At 43.0% G+C, this 26,332-nt stretch overlaps 1 protein-coding gene across 2 annotated transcripts in view; it reads left to right on the forward strand.

Moving 5' to 3' along the window:
* cep68 (centrosomal protein 68) overlaps positions 1–26,332 on the forward strand; it is a 64,817-nt gene that overhangs the window by 11,451 nt on the left and 27,034 nt on the right. For both annotated transcript variants that reach the window (XR_011886851.1, XM_072265432.1), the window contains exons 2-5: positions 5,688–7,196; positions 8,627–8,749; positions 11,027–11,123; positions 23,813–23,979. Coding sequence is in view for 1 of the 2 variants with exons in the window: in XM_072265432.1 (XP_072121533.1) it covers positions 5,697–7,196; positions 8,627–8,749; positions 11,027–11,123; positions 23,813–23,979 (1,887 nt within the window). In the remaining variant the exon portion in view is untranslated. The remainder of the gene's footprint in view (positions 1–5,687; positions 7,197–8,626; positions 8,750–11,026; positions 11,124–23,812; positions 23,980–26,332) is intronic.

Consider the following 26,332-nt stretch of genomic DNA (forward strand, 5'->3'; position numbering starts at 1 on the left):
TTCATGAAGTAGGACAGGATATGGTGCTGGATTGGGTACAAAGCTATGAGATGGTGCACCAGGCAGCGTTACGGATAACTCTGGACACCACATTAAGGATATTTTATCTTTGGAGAGTCAGTAAGAACGTAGAAAGAATTTTTTGAAGTGATGTGGGGTTAGTGTACATGGTTTGTGTTGATGGTTGCTGTGGACTTGATGAGCCAAATTGCCTATTTCTGTGCCGTATCTCTATATGACTTTGAAATCAAAGTTCAAAGTACATTTATTGTCAACGTATTTATACTATCTGCAACCTTGAAATCCCTCTCCTTACAGGCAGCCAGAAAAATAAAGAAACGCAATAGAACCCATTGAACCCGTGGGAACCCATGAGCCCAATATAACCCATTTAAAAAGGACTGTCGGGCACCCAATGTGCGGGGAAAAAAGAACACATTGTGGCAACAATAAAAGTGTATGCCCCTCTAGAAACAGTCAAATTTAAACACCAGTGAATTCCCTTGGGTCTTGGCATAAAATGTGGGGGAGGGGTGGAATAGACATTGTATCACGCACATCAAAATGCATGCATCTCAGAACTTCAAGCAGTTGCAAATCATTGCACTTTCCAAACAGTGTCTCGGTGTAGTATGTTACGATGACAGAATTGTCAGCTTGTATTATCTAGTTCATGGGCAGTTCCAGCTCCTCAGAAGAGTATGGCAATCTTGGGTCTGTGCCCTAGTCTTAAGGGCTTGCTTAGACCTTGCATCCAGAAGTCCTTTACTTGTTCCAGCTGGAAAATTGACCTCTGAATGGGATCACAGCTTCTGTCTTTCCCAGATCCAATGGCAGGCGTCACGTTGCTCTGATCAGCTCCAATCAGTGGCTGCTCAGCAATGAGACAGAGACTTGTGTTGCAGAAGGAAATATGAAGCCTGTTTGATAAAAGGGAAAGAATGGCCTATCACTGATCCGTTGTATTGTTCAGTCAAAGTTTCACAGTCATTTTGTTACCCTGTTTAGTTTCCTGGCAACCAAAGCAAATGAGCCCTGTTAAAGTTCAGAAATTTTGCTCCTGGGGTTGTGTATGGATTCTTACCAATGTTGCTTAGCGAGCTTATGGTCCTTGCACTGGCTTTCTTTGAAATAATAATGCGTAAGTGAGTAATGGGATAGCTGGAAGGATATTCTGGCTTCTAATGTTCTATGGCATGGATACTCTGGAATTTTCTAATCAGGAGGATTGTGGAGGCTTGATTGCTGGAGATATTTTAGAAGAGAGGTCAATTTTTGTGTGATTAGGGAACTGGCACAGAAGAGGAGCTGAGCCTTTGAGCACATCAATCATCATATTGAGTGATGGGACAGGCTTGATGGGCTGAGTAGCCTACTTCTGTTTTGATGGTTACAAAACACAGCGATCATTTGCACAATCCTTTCCAATTTCACAGTATTTGCTTAGGACGGTGAGATCTCGGCTTCTGATCAGTGACTCCAATATTAATTTAGAATTTTGTTTCTACCTCTTCAGAAGTGTTGGTCATTTTTGCTGGAAAGGTCTCTTCATGACCTCAGTCTTTGAACATTGCTGTCCACTCTCTTCTCTTTCTGCTAGGATGATTGCAAACTGAGGAATTTTGCTCTGAATTAATCTTGCCTTTGTCCAAGTCTGCTTCCCTTGTCTGTCTTTTCATCCATCACGGTTTGAATCTTTCCCCCGTATCTCAGAGTTGATTAGTGCTTCTAGTCTGTTCCAGATGTTGCTTTGGTTTTACATGACAGTTTTTGACTTGATTCCCCCAGATGACAATTAAAATGTGTTTCTTTTAATTTAGCGGTGTCAACCTCCAAATAAAGTATTAAGTTTGGCCCTGTCTTCCCTCCTGGTGAACATGGAGGATTCCATAGCATGGATTTGAAGAGAAGAGGGCCATTTCTGGCATCCTGGCCAATATCTATCCCTCAGTCACATCAAACAAAGCCTTGGTCAAATTTCCTGTTGCATTGCTATTTGTGGGAGCTTGCTGCACAGTGATAGGCTGCACTGTTCCAGTAACGACTTGGATGTGAAAGTGCTGGACAAAAGCAGAATTTGTTTTCGTTTATTGATTTGCTTCTTCCAAGTCCTGCCTGCCTCATATTTGCTGTGTCCACTAGATCCCAAATCTGTGACCTTCCACTTCTGCCCACATCTCAAATATGATAACAAGTAGTTCCCTTTCAAGTAGCTGTATTGAATGCTAAAACACTTTTGATGGAGCAATCCGTGACTAATCTCTGTGATGGGCATTTCCCCCATTAACCCCCCTCTCCCCCCACGTGGGTCATATTCCAGCTTTCAATATCTTTCTCTGGGGGAGGGGAGTCTTTCAAGCTCTGTATTGAAAATTATTTATTAATGTCCCCATACCACTGACATATTATGAGAAAATAGTTCCTCTTCACTACTTAAAATCTTTCATTGTTTCAAAAAAGAGATCCTATTAAAAGTTCAAAATAAATTTATTGTCCAAGTATCACCATATACTACCCTGAGATTCATTTTCTTGCAGGCATTCACGTAGAATGAGGAAATACAATAGAAACAACTAAAAACCAAACATAAGGACTGACAACCAGTGTGCAAAAGAAGACAATCAGTGCAAATATTTTTTTTAAAAGTAAATTAATAATACTGAGGACGTGAGTTGTAGAGTTCTTGAAAGTGAGTTTCATAGGTTGTGGAATCAGTTCTGAGTTGAGGTGAGTGGAGTTATTCAGGAGCCTGAAATTGGTGGTGTGGAACCTAAGGCTTCTGTATCACCACCTTGGTGACCGCAGTGAGAAGAGAGCATGGCCTGGATGGTGGGTGTCCTTGATGAATGCTGCTTTCTTATGGCAGTGTTCCTTGTAGATATGCTCAGTGGTGGGTCAAGCTTTTCCTGCGGTGGACTGGGCTGGTCAGTGAAATTTCTTCTCCACTGCTGCAGGAAGAAGCTTCAGTTTGTGCTATTTCACTCTGACTCTGACTTCTCAAGCATAGGTTTTTAAGTGCCTGTTACTCAAGCCCCTGCTCCCTCTTTTCTGTGATCAGTAACTTCTGCATTGTGTCCCCCTACTTCAAGTTCCAGTGATCTCCAGCTCAGTTCGATTTCTTGTTGTTCTGATTTAGTCCTAATTGGTGCTATATCTAGTATTTCTCAAACTAAATCCATCTATTGGGAATATACGTTTCCTTGCTGTCAGCTATGTAATATGTCCCAAGTTATATCCTTAAGTTTAAAAGAAAGCTTTGTCATTTTATCTTGTATAACTTGTTTATGTTCGAGCTTAACGTAACAATTAGACAACTTGATACCTTAATTTTGCTCCTCAGTTTAGATCATTTGGCCCATCGAATCTGCTCTACCATTTCAACATGGCTGATTCATTTTCCCTCTCAACCCCAGTCTCCTGCCTTCTCCTATCCTTTCATGCTCTGACAAATCAGGAGTCTGTCACTTCTGCCTTAACTATACCCAATGACTTGGCCTCCACAAGCACCTGTGGCAACAAATTCCACGGATCCACTCATCTCTGGCTAAAGAAATTCCTCATCATCTCCATTCTAAAAGGGTGCCCCTCTATTCTGAGGCTGTGTCCTCTTGGTCTTAGACTCCCCCAAAATAGGAAACATCCTCTCCACATCCACTCTACTGAGGTCTTCCAACATTCGATAGGTTTCAGTGAGGTCACCCCTCATCCTTCTGAGTTCCTGTGAGTAGATTAAATCATTGCTGATATTTTGCTCAATAGATACTTTACTCTGCCTTTGTCTTGTGATTCCATTAATATTTAAAAATCTGTCAATCTGTTACAAATAGACTCAGTGACTCAGCCTTCACAATTGTTTTTGGTAGAGAATTCCAAGAATTCCCCACCCTCTGGATGAGTTAATTTCTTCTCTCTCGACCCTGAAAAACCAGCTCCTTATTTTGAGGGGACAGCCTGGTTTCTGGAATCCACCACCAAGCTAAATGTCATTATTGTGCTCATTATTCACTCAGAATGTGGAGAAGCTTAAACCATTTGGGGAGAATGGCTCAGCTAGGTGCTGTAAACTTGTTAGTTTACAAATTGTGCTCTTCAGAAATATTCCTGACTTGTATACATATTTGTTTAATGAGTTCATGGGTTGAAAGTTTCAGATTTTTTTCCCCTCTGACAATTAGGCCAGAAATATAGTAGATGGAATTGTACTGGGTGGGAAGAAGATTGCACAGAATTAATTTATTGGAGCTGTCTGTGACTGTTTTGACTGTGACAACCTTGATTCATCCCAAAGGAAAGCATTAAATGCTTCAATCTCACCAACAGGCACCAGGACCTCGCCTGGCTGGCGGTGAGAGGGGCCCTCCCAGTCAGATCTCTCCTGTACGCCCGGAACGTCGTCTCCGCACCCCACTGCCCACGGGAGGACTGCAGTGAGGAGGAGTCTGTGACCCACCTCTTTGCACACTGTCAGTTCGCAGAGAGGGTGTGGAGGAGGATGGACGGGCTGGTGTCACGTTTCATCCCCAGCAGCTGCGTAACAGAGGACTCTCTGATCTACGGGCTGTTCCCGGGGACGCACACGAAGACCAGCATCCGGTGCTGCTGGCAAATCATCAACTCGGTGAAAGACGCTCTTTGGTCGGTCCGAAACTTAATGATCTACCAGCACATGGAGATGTCCGTGGGAGAATGCTGCCGACTGGCACATTCTCGGCTGCAGGAGTACGTGCTGAGGGACGCACTGAAACTCGGTGCAGCCACCGCAAGGGCCCGGTGGGGAAGGACCATGGTATAGGTTTTCTCCACCCGCGGGAATGGGGGGGATCGGGTGGCGGGGAGTATACCCCTCAACAATGATGTGGTAAGGTGAACAACTGGAGTGCCACGTGGGTGGCCATAAATATGGATATGTACTGACTATAATGGAAACTTATGTAAAGGATGGAAAGCTGTTGAATGGTTTATTGTATATAATTTTATTTTTGAATAAAGTATATTTTGAAATTTAAAAAACAACTGTGAAAGATAGCAGAAGCTACCAGTACTTAAATGATGGGACGTTGGAGCAAATCTGAAAGAAAGATGTCTGAATTGCATTTGCTCACAAAAAAAATATGTCTAGGACAAATCTGCAGATGATCAAAACATGTCTGTCGGCCAATGGCAGGTGCCCAATCAGTTTAGGAGCCACAGTTTAACCTCGAGATCTGAATGGGTGAGAAATATGAAGGTTGTATAAATTAACTGTTGTGCTACAGTGGTGCTTAAACTTGTTATTAAATTCAATATAGGACAAGTCAAGGGGGCTTATTGACTGTCTAAAGATCAAAATCCCACATTAACTTGCTGCTGTTTAATTTCAAAAAGTTTTGTTTTAATGAAGTGTTCCATGTACCATTCAGAACATCTCAGAGCAGTTTGTAGCCACTGTTTGAAATCACTATGCTTATGTGAATCTCTCTGTCTCTGTCTCTCCTCATTTGTTTCTTTTTTCCTCGTGTTCACTTTGTTTTTAAATGGCCAAAAATGCTTGTTATCTTTTAACCCTTGTTGCTCTTCCATTGCCTCCCTCCCCAGCATGTTTCTTTTGTGTTCATGATGTTCCTTAAGAAAACTGTGATTCAATGAACAATATGAGACTTTATTTCTTTTTTGGCAGTCTGTATTTAATAACTATTTCAACATTTCAGTTTGTTGACATGCAGGAGAAGAATAGAAGATATTCCATTCCAGCCTCTGGTAACCTGTCCAAAGTGCTACAGCCACAAAGACTGAATGCCAGAGGAGCCGACTCCCTGGCTAATGAGCCAGTCCGGCCTTTCTTGCCATCTTCAGTTTCTCAAACGAACGGACCTACGGCTAAGTTTGATCTGCCGGTGACGAGACACAACTTTGTAGCCATGCCACTTCCCAAGAGCAATGAGAATGAAGGACTGAACAGAGGAAGGGACCTGTCCACACCAAAATACCATACTCGTTTGGATACTTCCACTCTCTCTCGATATATGCCAAAAACAAAGATCGCATTGAGCACTGAAGATGTACAATTGTACAAACATGCTTCATCAGACCAACTTTCTAATGGATGCCACACCTCTACTGACCTTAATACTGAACCACTACATGGAAAAGAAATGTTGCCTTGCATATCAGAAAGCTGGGAATCCAGAATTCCTGATTATTTTAAAACATTTAGAGATCGGACTTTGCCAGATTGGGATCCTGATGAGGAATATCAGGCCTTGCTTGACTTCACCTATCCCTTAAGACCATTGAATTTTACCTCGAAGGACTTGTCAGATGGTGAGGATCTGTCTAGTGGGTCATATTTTAAGGATTCTGGCATTATAATTGATGGTCCTTTGCTGCCCACTGACAATACGCTAACGTCAAAGAGTACGTTGCCATTTCCTGCTTACCAGACAAGCAGAAGCGATGCTGCTAATCGAAGCCGAGCTGACAGCAACCTCGGAGAATCTATTGCAGCCCCTCGACGTTCCTCCAGTCCTTTGCCTTCGTATAACCAGCCTTCCTATTTGACATCAGCTCCGGCCTTAAAAGCACAACCATCTCCCAGATCTTTCACTGAGCAGTCCAGAATCAATAAAGGACAACTTTCAGACAGTTTGATCAACAGTACAATCACATCTGATTGCATGCTGACGAGTTCTATTACCGATTCTGGTTTTCTGTCCAAGAATTCAAGCGAAGACATTGTCGACCACTTAATATCTGGAGATGATGCAAGCAGCTTCTTATCCACGGCACAGATTCTTCCCCTGAGTCAAGAGTGGGAAAGTGATGAAGAATACCTGAGGCTTCCACATAAGCTAAAAGAGCTGGAAGATTTAGCTCGGCAACTGGAGAATCTCACTGCTCGCTTGGGTGAGTCTGCTGATATGTCGGAAGGAAATGTAGTGACCACGAGTGATCTGGACATTCTTGATGGAGGCGTTCAAGACAGCTTCCCGAATTTTGGTAGCAGCTGTGACTTCCCTCATTTGCATTGCCAACAAGGAAGCGAGCTCATTAACACCCTCGACTCTACAGAGAGTGAAGATGTAATCATGGAATTGAGAAAGGTCACTGAATTTATAAGGAAGCTTAGCCTGTGCCCTGGTTCACAGTTAACTAATCAGCAGTTCCCAGAGGTCACAGAGGAGAATCAGAACAGTGACTGCCTTCTCGCTCAGATACAGGTAAAACTTTACACTTTTCAACAGCTTCGTACTTTGGTCACCAGCTGACAAAGGTTACTTTGTACTTAGGTGTCCTCAAAGTTATTCATGGCCTTAAATATGGAATGAATATAAAGCTTGAACAGAGGGTCTGGAACAGTTTGAATGCTTCTGATACAGGGGTTCTACATAAAATGTTGAAGATCCCTTTTCCCACTACCACCCCCCCGCCCGCCCCCACCACCACCACATGGATACTGCTCAACCTGCAGATTGTTGGTTTTGATGGGCAGAGTCGAACATATGGACCAACAGTGGTCTAACAGGGATCTAACTGGCAAGTATTGCTTTGGTGCACAATTTTGCTCTGTCAAAGGGCTGAATAGGTTTATGAAAGGGAGGCTTTAGCAGAATATAGCTACTTCTGAGTGAAACTTTGATACCATGGGTTTTATTTTTAACCATTGAAATTGATTCTAATAATTTTAAACTCGCCTTGGTTTACCCTTTCCTCTTTTAAGTTATAGCTCTTTTTCAGAGTGTTATTACTTTTGCTGCTTATTCCATTCAATAATTTGCACTAGTTATTAACACAGCATTGGCATTGCACCCTCTTTTGTGAAGACAGCTCTAAAGAACCTTGCTGACATCCTGTGGGTTGCATGTCTTCAATCCGTTACCCCTGCTTGTCCTCATGACATGTCTCATCCATGAGCGGTCGGACTCTGAGGTGGACCACGCTGATGCCAGCTGAAGCTCTGCAAATTGAGTTTGGTCTTATCCAGCTCATGAAGTTGCTCCTGTGGTTGTGCAGGCCTTGGGGAATACCCTAAAGTTCCCAAGTGTCACACGACCTGCTTTCCAGGACACTCTCTGTCATCATGTTAGATTCACTCTGTAAGCAGAATGAAGCGCCAGGGCAACACCTCTTCCTCTTGCTGCAATGACTCTCCCCGACCCCTCACCAAAACCCCAGATTTCTCAATGTGTGGAGCCAGACTTCATGTTGTTTGTATTGGCGGGCTGTCCTGCAGTTGTACTAACAGGCATTCCAAATAAATGAGTTAGCCCCTGCTGGCACTTACCTGGAAAGCATTTCATGCCAAGCAGCTCATTAATTACAAGCACTTGTTTACCACTGGTCAACAATGTGAACATAGCTATGTGCTAAATACTGCAGAATGAAACATCTCCACTGAACAAAGTCGCGAAAGCTACTAATAAATCCAGTGAAGTATTAAGAAGCAATACAATTGGAATGGAGAACTCACTGCCACAACAGTCTTGATGCAGATAGCTTGGTCAGCGACCTGCAACGTTCGTTCTTTCTCTCTCTCTGCAGACTGTGTCTGATGTACTGTGTATCTCCAGCATTTTGTTTATTCAGAATTACAATGTGCAGTTTTTTTTGTCAGTTCTCGATATACATCTTCTGATGTTTGTTCAAGCAGAACTTCAGCAACAAACTGGAAGAAATGGTGCAGTGGCTGCTTAAGGTGGCGGAGACCACGGACAACTGGATCCCACCACAGCCGGAGGTGGAAAGCATAAAGTTCTCTCTAGGTGTGTGTATGGTAAGTATGTCCTTGATAGTAGCTTTTACTGTTGAAAGCTAGTTTTCTAAACTTCACCCTAAATCAATACTTGTGTCTTGAGCAGTTCAGTTTGTCTTCATTGGCTGTAGATCTTGGGGTAGTTCTTTGTGTCTGCTCTGCTATTCAACACAATTTCGGCTGATCATCGTCTTCCTTTGTTCCTTTGTAATAAATCTGTCTACCACCTTGAATGTATTTACTGTATTGGCCTCCACTGTCTCTTCAGTGGGAGAAATGTCCTCTCAGTGAAGACATTTCTTCTACTTTAGTTCTGAAAGGTATGCCCCATATTCTGAGGCTGTGATACCTGTTGTTGGATTGTCCAACCATCAGAAACATTCTCACTACATCTACTCTATTTGCATTTCATAGGTTTGTTTTAAACGATATGCCCCCTTGTATTACCCTTCGATATTCTGGTCCTACTGATGTTAGTCATACATCAGTCCCACCATCCCAGGACTGGTCTTGCAAACTTCTGTTGCATTCTCTCCAAACAGTAATGTTTTTCCTCAGATAAGCAAAGCGAAGTGTCAGAGTTCCAGATGGGATGTTGCAAGTGCTGGACAGCACGGGTGCAGATCCCATTGTGATGACCAGCAATGGGTGCTTTCAGCAGATGGGCTACAAGCACTGATTATTTGCAGCTTTTCTTGCCAATTTTGTGTCATAGTCATTAAGTGAAACAGCACAGAAACGGGTTCTTCATGCTAACCTTCCCCACCCCCCTGCCATCTACACGAATCCTATTTGCCCACACTAGGCCTGAATCCTTCTGCGCATTGCTTATTAAGTGTACGCCTGAATGTCTCTTAAACATGAGCGATGGTATGTGATTCCAGTGCCCACTCTGAGAGCAAGTTCCAGATATAAGCCACTTTCTCTGTGTGTGTCTTTAAAACAAAGACGATCCCATTAAATCCCTCCTTAAGCTTGTGTCTTGTTGTGGATGCCCCCTTCAATGGTTATAAGATCCTCTCAACACACTTGTACATCTATCAAGTTGCTATTCAGTTTCCTTTGCTTCACGGATAATGAGCCTGTTTTGTCTTTAGAGCTAATAGTATCTCCAGAATGCTATGATGCCAGAGACATTTAAAATTTTATTAATACATACATTAAAGTAAGTACCAGAACTTAATTTTAAAAAAAGCAAAGTAAATAATAGTCGATTGCCACCTACCCCAATGAGTTCAGAATCAAGATCAGTAATCCCTTTGAAATGAATATGCTAGTATTACTTGCTACTGGCATGAATGGTTCCTGGGTGTCAATATCTCTGAGGCTCTATCCTGGGCCCAACATATTGATGTAATTACGAAGAAGGTACAACCGTGGCTATATTTAGTTAGAAGTTTAAGGAGAATTGTTATGTCACCAAAGACACTTGGAAATTTCTACAGATGTACTGTGAAGCGCATTCTACATGTCTGCATCACTGTCTGGTATGGAGGGGCCGCTGCACAGGATGGGAAAAAGCTGCAGAAAGTTGCGAACTCCGCCAATTCCATCTTGGGCCCGAGCCTCCCCAGCATAGAGGACACCTTCAAAAGTCAATGCCATAAAAAGGTGGCATTCATCATTAACAATCCCCTTCGCCTATGCTCTCTTCTCATTGCTTCCATTAAGGGGGAGGTACAGGAGCTTGAAGAAACACACACTGTTTCAGGAATAGCTTCTTCCCCGGAATGGACAATGAACCCATGAATACTACCTCACTATTTTCCCTCTCCTTTTGCACCACTTATTTAATTTGATATTTTTCATATGTATACTTAACTAATGTATATTTTTACTATTATGTGTTGCAATGTCTTGCTGTTGCAAAACAATGCATTTCATGACATATGCCAGTGACATTAAACCTAGTTTTGATACTGGTGTAAAATGGATTGGAGTGTACCTGGTCCCTGAATTCTGTGTATCTGAGCACACGTGGCAATCTGTATAGATTTCTGCCATTAAAATTGTGGATGGCTGCAAGGCAGCAGAAAATAATGATAGCATTATAAGCCATAAGGGGTTCGGATGCAGAGGATGGGGGGAGTTAAAGGGGCATACAGGTGGTTGGAGATACTCACCTTGGATCCAGAGTCTGCAAAGATTCAGACAGGCCGGGATGGAAATTGCCAAGGGAACAGATTTGGATTGCTTCAGAGTGATAAGTTGATATGCTGCCTTTTGTTAAGTCATAATTTTGAGTTTCTTGTCTATGCTGTTCTCAGAATGTATGTTTTTGGGGTTTTCTGTTTGCAGGCTTTTAAGAATGATATTAATGATCACAGAGAGCTGACCGAATCCGTGTTAAACTCTGGAGAAATTCTGCTCAAGTCAGTGATCGATACCACCCCAGGTATAATTATGAGTACATTATTTATTGCTTTGCCTTTAACTGCATCCTGTATTCATGGAACAATCACTTGTGTTTGACTTCTGTCAAATGTGTTAATTACTTTTCTCTCTTGGGGAAATACAAATTACTTTTATCACTCTTGTTACTGCTGTTGCCCATTGGTTCAAATTGTGTAGAGGGCAGGCAAGGCTGATCAGCATCTTTGGCCTATACTGCTGTTAAAAGCAGTTTATTTTGTAAACCTAGTTGAGAACTATCTCCAGAACTGGCAGACTCGGGACTCCAGAGTACCCATGGAACGAGTGCAGCAGCTGGAAACATGGCTGCCGGACAGGACTACAGGTTGTACTGAAGGACAGGACCCCAAACCTTCTCTCCTCCCTGCCATCCTCCTGGCTAAGGTACAATCTCTGGAAAATAAAATTGAAGACCTCTGAGCAAGATTGCAGTACCAGAGGGAGACCTGGGTCTGTTGTATACTCTTAGATATGTCTCACCTCCAACAATTTGGACTCGGTGCTCCAGTCTGAGGGCTTCACCTTACTTAGCTTGGACTGGACAGTGACATTGGATAAAGGCAGATACGGTGATGTTTACTTCACGATTAACTAACTCATCTTGGTGCACAGAACCAGAGGAGCTGACAATTGATCACTGTTACAACACAGTCAAAAACACCTACCATACCATCCCACACCTTTGGCAAGTCCAATCGCCTGGCTGTACTTCTCCTGGCATATATGCAGTGACTGAGCACCACAGTGATTGTGGGCTGCAGAGCTTTGGTCAAGGGGGGCAGAGAAGCGTTTTCAGGTGGACTGGGCAATGTTTACAAATTCATCTTTGAAAGTAAATAAATGTACCGTGCCTGTCACTGACTTCACGCTAGATGAGTGTCTGCCTTCAACAACGTACCACGTTTTCCGAAACTAGAAACTCTGGATGAATCAGGCGTCTCACAGTTACTAAGGGCTCAGTCTGTGGTATTCAAGGCTGCCGATTCACAGGAGTACAAGGAGTCCAGGTACAACCTACAGGAAGTCATTATGAGAGTGACAAGGCAATTCCGTGTGAAATTAGATACACTCGATGCACTGCAGCAGTGGCAGGGTCTGCATGCCAGTACTTCTAAAGTGAAACCTAACAGTTTGAATGGCTCTGATTTGGTCAAAGCATTTTATACATGCTTTGAAAGGGAGAATAACACTACACCTGTGTAAACCCTGTGTCCATTGTCTTGAGGCAGACATCAGAACTCTTGCAAGGCTTTGGCCCACAATGGTGGATCTGGCTGACTACTGAAACCCTGCGCTGGAGTGTTCAAGGGCATATTCAGCTGCTGTGCTCTGTGGCCCCCACCTGCTTTAAAATGACCCGTAGTCATATTGGTGCCCAAAAAGAGCGGGATGAGCTGTTTCAATGACTAATAACCAGTAGCACTCGCATCTATTGTGATGAAGTACTTTGAAAGTTTGGTTATGGCTAGAATTACCTTCTGCCTGAGCAAGGACCTGGATCCACTGTAGTTAGCCGATGGTCACACCAGGTATTCAGCGGACACAATCTCACTAGCTGTCCACTCTGCTTTGGGGCATCTGAACAATAACAAAACATGCGTCAAACTGTTTATCAATAGCACTTATCCCTGCAGTATTAATCACTAAACTCCTAAACCTGAACATCTGTACCTCCCTCTGCACTGGATCCTCGCCTTCCTCACTGGGAGCCCATTGGAGGTAAGGACACTGACAAAAGGCAACTAAAATGCTGCAGGAAAGAAAAAGATGAAACATGAGGGCAAACTGGCCGATAATATAAAGCAGGATACCAGAAGATTTTTCAGTTATATAAAGCGTGAGGTGAGAGTTGATATTGGACCGCTGGAAAATGATGTTGGTGAGGTAGTAATGGGGGACAAAGAAATGGCACAGATCAACTTAATAAATATTTTGTTTCAGTCTGTATTGTGGAAGACACTAGCTGTATGCCAGAGGTTGGTGAGTGTCAGGGAGCAGGAGTGAGTGCCATTGCTATTACAAAGGGAAAAGTGCTAGGCAAACTGAAAGGTCTTAAGGTGGATAAGTCTGGGACTACATCACAGATTCCTAAGAGAGGTTGCTGAAGAGATAACAGATGCATTGGTCATGATCTTTCATGAATCAGTTGATTCTGGCATGGTCCTGGAGGACTAGAAATTTACAAATATCACTCTGCTCTTTTAAGAAGGGAGGAAGACAAAAGAGAGGAAATTATAGGCCAGTTAGCCTAACCTCAATGGTTGGGAAAGTGTTCTTTTCTTTTTCAATCTTTTTATTAATTTCAAAATATAGAAACAAAACATAGCAATAATACAGATAATATGAGATGCATTGTTACATTTAAAAAAGAGTAATTGCAAAACCAAATAGTGAAAATTACCAAAACTCCCATACATGTAGAACTGATCACGGATAATATAAAGCAAAAAAAAAGGAAAAAGAAAGAAAAAGAGAAAAAAAAACAAGGAAAAAAAAAACAACTAAACTAAACTAAAAGACTTGGGCAAAACTAACAACTTAAAAATGGAAAAGGAGTAAACCTCAGTGTCGACGATTCCATTTCCCTCCAACAACAGTACAGGGAAATAAAACAAGTTTGGAAATGATCAAATTACATCAAATGAAAATGCTGAATAAATGGCCTCCAAATTTTTTCAAACTTAATAGAAGGGTCATAAACTGCACTTCTAATTTTCTCCAGATTCAAACACACCATAGTTTGTGAAAACCAATGAAATACAGTAGGAGGGTTGATCTCTTTCCAATTCAACAAAATGGACCTTCTAGCTATTAAAGTAAGAAATGCAATCATCCTTTGTGATAAAGAGGTTAAATTATTTAAGTCTATCATTGGTAGTCCAAAGATAGCAGTAATTGGATGAGGTTGTAAGTCTATATTTAGGACCGTTGAAATAATATCAAAAATATCTTTCCAATATCTCTCCAACAAGGGACATGACCAAAACACGTGAGTTAAAGAAGCAATCTCAGACTGGCATCTGTCACAGGGAAAGTGTTGAAGTCTATTATTAAGGATGAAGTTTCGGGTACTTGGAGACTAATGATAAAATAAGTCAAAGTCAGCATGGTTTCTGAAAAGGAAGAATCTTGCCTGACAAATCTGTTGGAAACCTTCAAAGTAGTAGCAAGCAGGGTGGACAAAGGAGAGGCAGTGGATATTATTTACTTAGATTTTCAGAAGTCATTTGTTAAGGTGCTTTACATGAGGCTACTTAGCAAGATAAAATCCTATGGTGTTACAGAAAAGATACTGGCATGGATAGAGGAATGGTTGACAGACAGGAATCAGCAAGTGGGAATAAAGGGGGCCTTTTCTGGCAGGCTGTCAGTGACTAGTGGTGTTCCTTGAGTCAAGTATTGGGATCGCTGCTTTTCACATTGTTAGTCAATAATTTAGATAGCAGAATTGATGGCTTTGTGCCAACATTTATGGATTATAGGAAGATAGGTGAAGGGATGGGTAGTGCTGAGGAAGCAATGTGATTGCAGCAGGACTTAGAAAAATTGGAAGAATGGGCAAAAGGGTGGCAGATGGAATACAGTGTTGGGAAATGTATGATGATGCATTTTTGGTAATATGACAATAGTGCAAACTATTGTTTAAATGGAGAGAAAATTCAGGCATCAGAACTGCAGGGGGACTTGGGAGTCCTTGTGCAAGACACTCAGAAGGTTAGTTTATACGTTGAATCTGTGGTAAAGAAGGCAAATGCAATGTTAGTATTAATTTCAAGGGGGATAGAATAGAAAAAACAAGGAGATAATGGTGAACCTTATAAGACACTAGACAATACTCCCAAGTGTGGCCTTACAACAGTTTTGGGCCCCTTATTTAAGAAAAGATGTATTATCATTGGAGAGAGTCCCGAGGAGGTTCACGAGGATGATTCCAGGAATGAAGGGATTAACATATGAGGAGCGTTTGGCAGCTTTGGACCTGTGTTCATTGGAATTTAGAAGAATGCATGGGGATCTCTTTGAAACCTAGTAAATGTTGAAAGGACTGGATATGATGGATGTGGAGAGGATGTTTCCTATGGTGGGGGTGTCCAGAACTAGAGGGCACAGCCTCAAAATTGAGGGGTGACCTTTTAGAACAAAAATGAGGATTTTTTTTAGCCAAAGAGTGGTGAACCTGTGAAATGCTCAGCCACAGACTATGGTGGAGACCAAGTCTGTGGGTATATTTAAAATGGAGGTTGATAAATTGGTCGGGGCATTGAGGGATATGGTGAGGGCAGGTGTATGGGGTTGAGTGGGAAAGGGGATCAGCTATCAGAAATGGTGGACTTGATTGGCTGAATGCTCTAATTCTGCTCCTGTGTCCTATGGTCCTTATTGACAGTCAACACAAGTGTGCCTCAAGGATGCTGGCTTAGCCCATTACTCTACTCTGTCCATAGACCATAAGATGCAAGAGCGGAATTGGGCTATTAGGCCAGTTGAGTCTGCTCTGCCATTTAGTCATGGCTGATTTATTTTCCTCCAACCCGACTCTCCTGCTTTCTCCATGTTATTATTTGATGTCCTCACTACTCAAAAACATATTGACCTTTACTTTAAGTATACCTAATGACTTGGCCTCCACAGCTGTCTGTGGTATTGAATTCCACAAATTCTCCTCCCTGGTTTTAAAAAAAATTACTCTTCATCTCTAGTCTAAAGGGACATCCTTTTTTCTGAGGCTGTGACTTCTGGTCATAGACTGCCCTAGCCAACCTTAGCAAATAATATAAAAGAGAATAACAATTCTAGGCCTTTCAATATTTGTTATGTTTCAGTGCAATTTTTTCCCCCTTCATTTTTCTTAATTCCAGGTACAGGCCCAGACCATCAAATGTACCTCATATGTACTCCTTTCATTCCTGGATTAATTCTCGTAAACCTCCTCTGGAGCCTCTCCAATGCCAGCACATCTTTTCTTAGATATGGGGCCCAAAACTGCTCAGAATACTCCCAACAGGGTCTAACCAATGCCTTTTAGACCCTCAACATAACATCCTCGCATTTAAACTCTAATCCTCTTGAAATGAATGCTAACGTTGTATTTTCTTATTTACTACAACTCAAGCTGCTAGTTAACTTTTAGGGAATTCTTCACTAGGATTCCCAAGTCCCTTTGCACCTCCAATGTCTGAATTCTCTCTCTGTTTAGAAAGTAGTCTACACCTTTATTCCTTCTGCTAAAGTACATGACCATACACTTCCCAACACTGCATTCCACCTGCCACTTCCTTCCCCATTTCCATAGCACAAACAAGAAAAAATCTGCAGATGCTGGGAATCTGAGCAACACACACAAAAAGCTGGAGGAACTCAGCAGGCCAGGCAGCATCTAGGAAAAGAATACAGTCGATGTTTCAGGCCGAAGCATCGACTGTACTCTTTTCTTAGATGCTGACCAGCCTGCTGAGTTCCTCCAGCATTTCTGTGCGTTGCTCCCATTCCCCTCAATCTGCCCAAGTGCTTCTGCAGAATCTCTGCTTCCTTAACACTACATACCCCTACACCTATCCTCAATTCTGTCATCCAGATCATTAACATATACGTGAAAAGTAGTGGACCCAACACCAGCCCTTGTGGAACACCACTAGACACCACAGCCAAACGGAAAAGGCCCTGTTTATTCCCATACTCTGCCTTCTACCAGTCAGGCAATCTGCCCGTGCTAGTATATTTCCTGTAATACCGTGGACTCTTATCTTGTTCAGCAGCCTCATGTGGTACCTTGTCAAAGGCCTCTTAAAAAATCTAAGTAAACAACATCCAGTGGCTCTCCTTTGTGTATTCTGCCTGGTATTTCCACAGAGAATTCCAACAGATTTGTCAGCAAGATTTCCCCTTAAGGAAACATTGCTAACTTGTAGATTTTATCATGTGCCTCTAAGTACCCTGAAATCTCATCCTTTATAATGGACTGCAATATCTTGCCAACCACTGAAGTCAGGCTGACTGGTCTATAGTTCTGACTTTTGCTCCTTCGCTTCTTAAAGCATCGTCCAAAATCTACTCTTCCCTCTCTTCTACACTTTGTATATCTGAAAAACACTTTTGGTATCTTCTTTGATATCATTGGCTAGCTTGTCTTCTTATTTTATCTTTTCTCTTCTTATTGCATTTTTGGTTGCCTTCCGTTTTTAAAAGTTGCAAGAATTCTTCATCTTCCCATTAATTTTTGCTATATTGTGTGCCCTCTCTTTTGCTTTTATGCTATCATTGACTTCTCTTGTCCACCACGGTTGCCTCATGCTGCCTTTTAGAATTCTTCTGAATTACTCCCAAAAACCTCGGCCTTTGTCATCATCCCTGCTAGTGTCCCCTTCCAATCAACATTGGCCAGCTCCTCTCTTGGGCATCTGTAGTTCCCTTTACTACACTTTAATACCAATACATCAACTTTTACCTTCTCACTCTCAAACTGCTAGGTGAATCCTATTGCAGCTCAAAGGCCATCTCTCAATTTGCAGATGACACTACTGTTGATTAAATCTCAGATGGTGACGAGGAGTAGTAAAGGAATGAGATAGCTCGGCTGGTTGAGTGGTGTTGCAACAACAACCTCGCACTCAATATCAGCAAGACCAAGGAATTGATTTTGGACTCCAGAAAGGGAAACTCAGAAGAACGGACACCCGTCTACATTGAGGGGACTGCGGTAGAAAGGGCAAGCAGCTTTAAGATTCCTGGGCATCAGCATCTTGGAGGATGTGTGCTGGGTTGTAACACATCGATGCAATCATGAAGGCATGCCAGTGCTTCTACTTCATTAGAAGTTGAGGAGATTTGGTACGTCACCAAATACTCATGCAGATTTCTGTCCGTGTATGGTGGAGAGTTGACTGGTTGCACCTCCGCCTGGTATAGAGCCTCTAACGTTCAGGAGCAACGAGGCTGCAAGGAATTGCAGACTCAGCCAGCTTCATCACGGATACACCCCTCCCCACCATCGAGGACGCCTCCCCGCCGTCGAGGACGTCTTCAAGAGGCGGTGCCTCAAGAAATCAGCATCCTTTGTTCAGAACCCTTCTCATCTGCGATATACCCTCTTCTCGTTGCTAACATCAGGGAAGGAGAAACAGGAACCTGAAGACCCAAACTCAATCAGAAATGGCTTCTTCCCCTCTGCCATCTGATTTTTGAATGGCCTATAAATAATACCTCTCTATTCCTTTTTTGTACAATTTATTTTGTAATTTATAGCAATTTATGTACGAGGGGTGATTGATAAGTTCGTGGCCTCGGGTAGAAGGAGTCAATTTTAGAAACCTAGCACATTTGTTTTTCAACATAGTCCCCTCCTACATGTACACACTTAGTCCAGCGGTCGTGAAGCATATAGGTCCTTCTTTGTAGAAGTGGTCCACAGCAGGGGTGATTGATAAGTTTGTGGCCTAAGGTAGAAGGAGATGAGTTATTAACTTCAAATTTTCTGCATTATCATTCAAAAGAGTTGAACTGCACGTGCATGTAAGAAGAGCATCTTGGACCTCCAGGTGGTCCACAGCAGGGGTGATACGAGGGGTAATTGATAAGTCTGTGGCCTAAGGTAGAAGGAGATGAGTTATACAGCTCTCGTTAGGTGCATGTGGAGTTCAACTCTGAGTGAAAATGCAGAAAGTTTGAATATAATAACTCATCCCCTTCTACCTGAGGCCACAAACTTATCAATTACCCCTGCCGTGGGCCACTTCTGGAGGTCCAAGACACTGACTCCTACAAAGAAGGGATCCGTATGCTCCACGACCGCTGGACTAAGTGTGTAAATGTAGGAAAAATAAATGTGCCAGGTTTTCTAAAATTGACTCCTTCTACCGTATGCCACAAACTTATCAATCACCCCTCGTATTTGCACTACTGCTGCGACAAAGCAGTACACTTCAGGCATGAGAAAATCTGCAGATGCTGGAAATCCAAAGCAACACACACAAAATGCTGGAGGAACTCAGCAGGCCAGGAAAAGAGTAAACAGTCGACGTTTTGGGCTGAGACCCTTCATCAGGACTAGGAAGGAAGGAGAAGTCAGACCAAGAAGTTGGGAGTGGGGAGGGGAGGAAGAAGTACAAAATGGTAAATGATAGGTGAAACCAAGAGAGGGCGAGGAAATGAAGTAAAGAGCTGGGAACAACACACATCAAAGTTGCTGGTGAACGCAGCAGGCCAGGCAGCATCTCTAGGCAGAGGTGCAGTCGACGTTTCAGGCCGAGACCCTTCGTCAGGTCTGAAGGGTCTCGGCCTGAAACGTCGACTGCACCTCTTCCTAAAGATGCTGCCTGGCCTGCTGCGTTCACCAGCAACTTTGATGTGTGTTGCTTGAATTTCCAGCATCTGCAGAATTCCTGTTGTAAAGAGCTGGGAAGTTGATTGGTGACGGAGATACAGGGCTGCAGGAGGGGGAATCTGATAGGAAAAGACAAAAGACCATGGAAGAAAGGGAAGGGGAAGGAGCACCAGAGGGAGATGATGGGTAGATGAGGAGATGAGGTGAGAAAGGGAAACAGGAATGGGGAATGGTGAAGGAGAGGAGGTGTTCATGCCATCAGGTTGGAAGCTACCCAGATGGAATATAAGGTATTGCACCTCCAGCCTGAGTGTGGCCTCATCCTGGCAGTTGAGGAGGCAAGGACTGACAAGTTGGAATGGGAAGTAGAATTGCAATGGGTGGCCACTAGGAGATTCTGCTTTTTCTGGCAAACAGCATGAAGGTGCTTGGCGAAGTGGTCTCCCAAACTTCTCACTGGTATACAGGAGGCCACACCGGGAGTACTGGATATAGTAAATGACCGCAACAGACTCACAGGTGAAGTGTCACCTCATCTGGAAGGACTGTTTGGGGCCCTGAATGGTAGTGAGGGAGGTGATGTAGGGGCAGGTGAAGCACTTGTTCTGCTTGCAAGGATAAGTACCAGGAGGGAGATCAGTGGTGAGGGACGAGTAGACAAAGGAGTTGAATAGGGAGTGATCTGTGTGGAAATCAGAAAGTGGGGAGAGGGACGTGTTTGATGGTGGGATCCCACTGGAGATGGCCGAAGTTACAGAGGATTCTGTGCTGGACACAGAGGGTAGTGGGGTGGCAGGTGAGGTCCAAAAGAACTCTGTCCTTGGGTTGGTGGGGTGAGGGCAGACGTGTGTGAAATGGAAAAGATGTAGGTGATGTCAGTGTTGATGGTGGAGGAGGGGAAGCCCCTTTTTTTTGAAGAAGGAGGACATCTTAGTTCTGGGATGAAAAGCTTGTCCTGAGAGCAGATGCAGTGGAGGCAGAAGAACTGAGAGAAAGAGATGGCATTTTTATAAGTGACAGGGTGGGAAGAGGTATAATCCAGATAGCTCTGAGAGTCAGTGGGTTTAAAAAAGATTTCAATAGATAGACTATCTCCAGAGATGGAAACAGATCGAGAAAGGGGAGAGAGGTGTTGGAAATGGACCAAGTAAATTCGAGGAAAGGTTGGAAGTAAGAGGCAAAGTTGATGAAATTGATGAGCTCAGCATGGGTGCAGAAAGCAGCTCCAGTGCAGTCGTCAGTGTAGCGTAGGAAGAGTTGGGGAGCGATACCAACATAGACTGTTCCACGTAGCTGACAAAAGGCAGGCAGAGCTGGGACCAATGTGGCTACACCTTTTGATTGAAGGACATCGGCAGAGCTGGAGGAGAAATTATTGAGGGTGAGGACAAGTTCCACCAGATGGAGGAGAGTGGTTCTGGTTCGGCCTGTTGTCCAGACACATTTCCAGTTAGAAGATGGTATTAATAAACCTGATTCTGAAAGCTAAGAGATGTAGAGGGCTTTGCACAAGAATGCGGAGTCAGTATTTCCTCTTGTGAGAGAATGTAGAATTTGCTGAGAGGATGTCAACCATGTAAAAGATTTTTGTTGTTGTGAACTTTTGGAAAAGTCTTCCTGATAGGGCAGTGGAAGCAGAGCCGTTACTGTTTTTCGGACCGGTAGATAAATTCTAGATGAGCAAGAGTGAGTTGTTGTGAGGGTTTGATGGGAATATTGAAGTTGCTTTTGGATAACCCATGATCATATCGAATGACAGAGCAGGTTTAGTGGGCCTTTTCCTTCCTCAGTAGGATCATGGTTGGTATATATTCTAACTCCATTCACCTGGCACAGATTTGTAAACTTAGCATTACGTCCACTGTGTACAATTGTGCAAAGATTGAGATAGAGTCAAATCCTTTTTGAGGGAGTGATATTACAGTAGGATCTTGCTGGCAGAGATTTTGAAATCCTGAAAATATGATGAATGGAAAAATTGGGAAAAATGGCCAGATTTTTACTCTTTAGTAACAAATCCATTTGAAAGCTAGTGGAATTCACTGACCTCTGCCCCAAAATAATGCACTTTAATGTGTCAATACATTCCATGGTACTTCAAAAGCATAATTAAGTGCAGTGAACTCTGAAGCAAATAGGAAGTGTTAAACTAAAAATATTTTCAGAAGGATCTTTAGGCAAGCTGGTGTTATGAGAGAGACTGCAAAATGAACAGTTTTTGGGGAGATACAGGGAATGAAGTGGTAAAATATTTTGTTAGCTCTTTGTATCCTGAAGTTTAGACCATAAGACAAAGGAGCAGAAGTCGGTCATTCGACCCATTGAGTCTGCTCCGCCATTTTATCATGAGCTGATCCATTCTCCCATTTAGTCCCACTCCCCCGCCTTCTCACCATAACCTTTGATGCCCTGAGGCTACTCAGATACCTATCAATCTCTGCCTTAAATACATTCAATGACTTGACCTCCACTGCCGCCCATGCCAACAAATTCCATAGATTCACCACCCTCTGACTAAAAAAATTTCTTCACATCTCTGTTCTGAATGGGTGCTCTTCAATCCTTAAGTCATGCCCTCTCATACTAGACTCCCCCATCATGGGAAACACTTTGCCACATCCATTCTGTCCATCCCTTTCAACATTCGAAATGTTTCTATGAGGTCCCCCCCCATTCTTCTAAACTCTAAGTAGTGCAGTCCAAGAGCAGTCAGATGTTCCTCATATGTTAACCCTTTCATTCCCAGAATCATTCTAGTGAATCTTCTCCTTTCTTAAATAAGGAGACCAAAACTGCCCACAGTACTCCAACTGAGGTCTTACCAGCACCTTATAGAGCCTCAACACCACACCCCTGCTCCTATACTCTATTCCTCTAGAGACGAATGCCAACATTGCATTCGCCTTCTTCACTACCGACTCAACCTGGAGGTTAACTTTAAGGGAATCCTGTACGAGGACTCCCAAGTCCCGTTGCATCTCAGAACTTTGAATTCTCTCCCCATTTAAATAATAGTCTGCCAGTTTATTTCTTCTGCCAAAGTGCATAACCATACACTTTCCAACATTGTATTTTGTTTACCACTTCTGTGCCCATTCTCCCAATCTATCCAAGTCTCTCTGCAGACTCTGTTTCCTCAGCACTACCGGCCCCTCCACCTATTTTTGTATCATCAGCAAACTTAGCCACAAAGCCATCTATTCCATAATCCAAATCGTTGATGTACAAAGTAAAAAGAAGCAGCCCCAACAGGGAGCCCTGTGGAACACCACTGGTAACCAGAAGCCAACCAGAATAGGATCCCTTTATTCCCACTCTCTGTTTCCTGTCAATCAGCCAACGCTGTATCCACGTATGTAACTTTCCCGTAATTCCATGGGCTCTTATCTTGTTTAGCAGCCTCATGTGCGGCACCTTGTCAAAGGCTTTCTGAAAATCCAAATACACAACATCCACTGCATCTCCCTTGTCTAGCCTACTTGTAATTTCCTCAAAAAATTGCAATAGGTTTGTCAGGCAGGATTTTCCTTTAAGGAATCCATGCTGAGTTCTGCCTAACTTGTCATATGCCTCCAGGTACTCTGTAACCTCATCCTTGAAAATCGACTCCAACAACTTCCCAACCACCGATGTCAAGCTAACAGGTCTATAATTTCCTTTTTGCTTCCTTGCCCCCTTCTTAAATAGCGGAGTGACATTTGCAATCTTCCAGTCCTCCGGAACCATGCCAGAATCTATCGACTTTTGAAAGATGCCTCTGCAATCTCCACAGCTAATTCCTTCAGAACATGAGGGTGCATTCCATCTGGTCTGGGAGATTTATCTACCCTTAGACTATTCAGCTTCCTGAGTACTTTCTCTGTCGTAATTGTGACTGCGCACACTTCTCTTCCCTGCCACCCTTGAGTGTCCGGTGTACTGCTGATGTCTTCCTCAGTGAAGACTGATGCAAAATACTCATTCAGTTCCTCTGCCATCTCCTTATCTCCCATTACAATTTCTCCAGCATCATTTTCTGTTGGTCCTATATCTACTCTCACCTGTCTTTTACTCTTTATAAAAGCTGTTAGTTTCCTCTTTGATATTATTTGCTAGCTTCATTACAGCCAATGGAATACTTTTGAACTAAAATACTGTTGCAGTCGGGAGGCATTGCAATCAATTACATTACAGTATTGTTTTTAATTGATGGTGTTATAATCTGCATAATATTTTTCCATGTAATTAAATAATCCCCAAAAAATGTGCTGGGTATTTGGAGTCTAGTAGCTATTCCAACATGCACATTTTAACATTGTTTTATAGCAATAAGGGCTATTATTTTACCCCTGATCATTCTGCTGTCATTTTAGTTCTTAAGGACACACTCGAATTGATAGCAGGACAATCCAAGCAACTCAATGGACATGCTGCACGTCTGTACTCATCTGTTCTCACAGCCATGAATATGGTCAAAGATGACTTGGAGACCAAGCAACATGATCTTGAAGCTGCTGGCTTGGAGAGGCAGTTGTTAATGGTAAGGAAATGTCTAACTACAATTTGAAAGTTGTCCCATATATTGTGGGATTGTGGCAAATCTCTTTTATAATGTCAGTGTATCAGTTGAGCTGAAGTCCCTAGGAGAAAAGTTGAGGACTAGGATATATGCATTTTAAAATACAATATTTTGGATTAGAGATGTAAGAATCTGGGGAATTAGCTTAACTTTAAAGAGGTATTTTTTTTATTTATGTTTGTCTCCTGATGATGCGTTTGTAATGCTTTGTAACTTATAATTCCTTTGGTGATTGGATTGCATTTCTGGGAAGTTCATGCAATGAGTATGTTTGAGATTGAGATTTTTGGATAGAGTATCAGAAAATGTGGATGGGTTGCATATGTTGAATCAATGCAGCTAATGATCTGCCTTGAAGGGTTGTTGGCTAACTTCTACTCTGGCTGTGTTGGTGACTAGACTTTTCAAGTGGAGGAAAATGAGCTCTTATTACAAACAGTGCTGTGCGCTTTATGGCTAGTCCACATCACAGCTTGTAACGTGCACTGAATGTACCCAGTGAATGGGGAACATCTATCAATTTTGTCTCTAGGACATCTTGGTATTTTTCTGTCGTGAGGAGTCACTGAAGAGTGCAAAGCTGCACTGAGCTTTGCTCAGAAGCAGAAAATCCTGAAAATAATTAAGACAACCACAACCCACTGCAATTTGCCTGCAGCCAAAAGGGGTTTGGGGTGGATGCCATCTCCCTGGACCTACACTTCTTTCTGGACTACCCGGCCCTTGTGGCTACGGGGGTCAGGGGGTATGGAGGGAAGGCTGGGGCAGTGTTCTGAGTTGGATGATCAGCCATGATCATAATAAATGGCGGTGCAGGCTCGAAGGGCCGAATGGCCTACTCCTGCACCTATTTTCTATGTTTCTATGTTTCTAAAGGCACCTTCTTCAAACTTTTGACTATGTTTCTGCCGTCAATGCTGTTACTCCAAGCAAGTTTATCACCAAATCCCAGACTCTGGGAGTTACTGCCTCCCTCTGCAACTGGATCCTTGACTTTTTGACTTCCTGACTGATGGATGGATGGATTTATTTATAATTTTATTTTCTTCTATATCATGTATTGCGTTGAACTACTGCTGCTGCTAAACATAGAAAACCTACAGCACAATACAGGCCCTTCAGCCCACAAAGCTGTGCCGAACATGTCCTTACCTTAGAGATTACCTAGGGTTACCCACAGCCCTCTATTTTTCTAAGCTTCATCTACCTATCCAGGAGTCTCTTAAAAGATCCTATCGGTTCCGCCTCCACCATCATCGCCGGCAGCCCATTCCACGCACTCATCACTCTCTGCATAAAAACTTACCCCTGACATCTCCTCTGTACCTACCTCCAAGCACCTTAAAACTGTGCCCTCTCGTGCTAGCCATTTCAGCCCTGGGAAAAAGCCTCTGATATCTACACAATCAATGCCTCTCATCATCTTATACACCTCTCTTAGGCCACCTCTCATCCTCTGTCGCTCCAAGGAGAAAAGGCCGAGTTCACTCAGTCTATTCTCATAAGATATGCTCCCCAAACCAGGCAACTTCCTTGTAAATCTCCTCTGCACCCTTTCTATGGTTTCCACATCCTTTCTGTAGTGAGGAGACCAGAACTGAGCACAGTACTCCAAGTGGGGTCTGACCAGGGCCCTATATAGCTGCAACATTACCTCTCGGCTCTTAAACTCAATCCCACAATTGATGAAGGCCAATGCACCGTATGTCTTCTTAACCACAGAGTCAACCTGCGTAGCAGCTTTGAGTGTCCTATGGACTTGGACCCCAAGATCCCTCTGATCCTCCACACTGCCGAGAGTCTTACCATTAATACTATATTCTGCCATCATATTTGACCTTCCAAAATGAACCACCTCACACTTATCTGGGTTGAACTCCATCTGTCACTCCTCAGCCCAGTTTTGCATCCTGCTGTAAACTCTGACAGCCCTCCAAACTATCCACAACACCCCCAACTTTTGTGTCATCAGCAAATTTACTATCCCAACCCTCCACTTCCTCATCCAGGTCATTTATAAAAATCACGAAGAGTAGGGGTCTCAGAACAGATCCCTGAGGCAGACCACTGATCACCAGTTTCCATGCAGAATATGACCTGTCTACAACCACTCTTTGCCTTGTGTGGGTATGCCAGTTCTGGGTCCACAAAGCAGTGTCCCCTTGGATCACATGCCTTCTTACTTTCTCTCATGCATGGGGTACCTTATCACTGCCTTGCTGAAATCCATATACACTGCATCTACTGCTCTACCTTCATCAATGTGCTTAGTCACATCCTCACAAAATTCAATCAGGCTCGTAAGGCATGACCT

This window comes from Mobula birostris, chromosome 8 (genome assembly GCF_030028105.1).
Source record: "Mobula birostris isolate sMobBir1 chromosome 8, sMobBir1.hap1, whole genome shotgun sequence".
NCBI lineage: Eukaryota > Metazoa > Chordata > Chondrichthyes > Myliobatiformes > Myliobatidae > Mobula > Mobula birostris.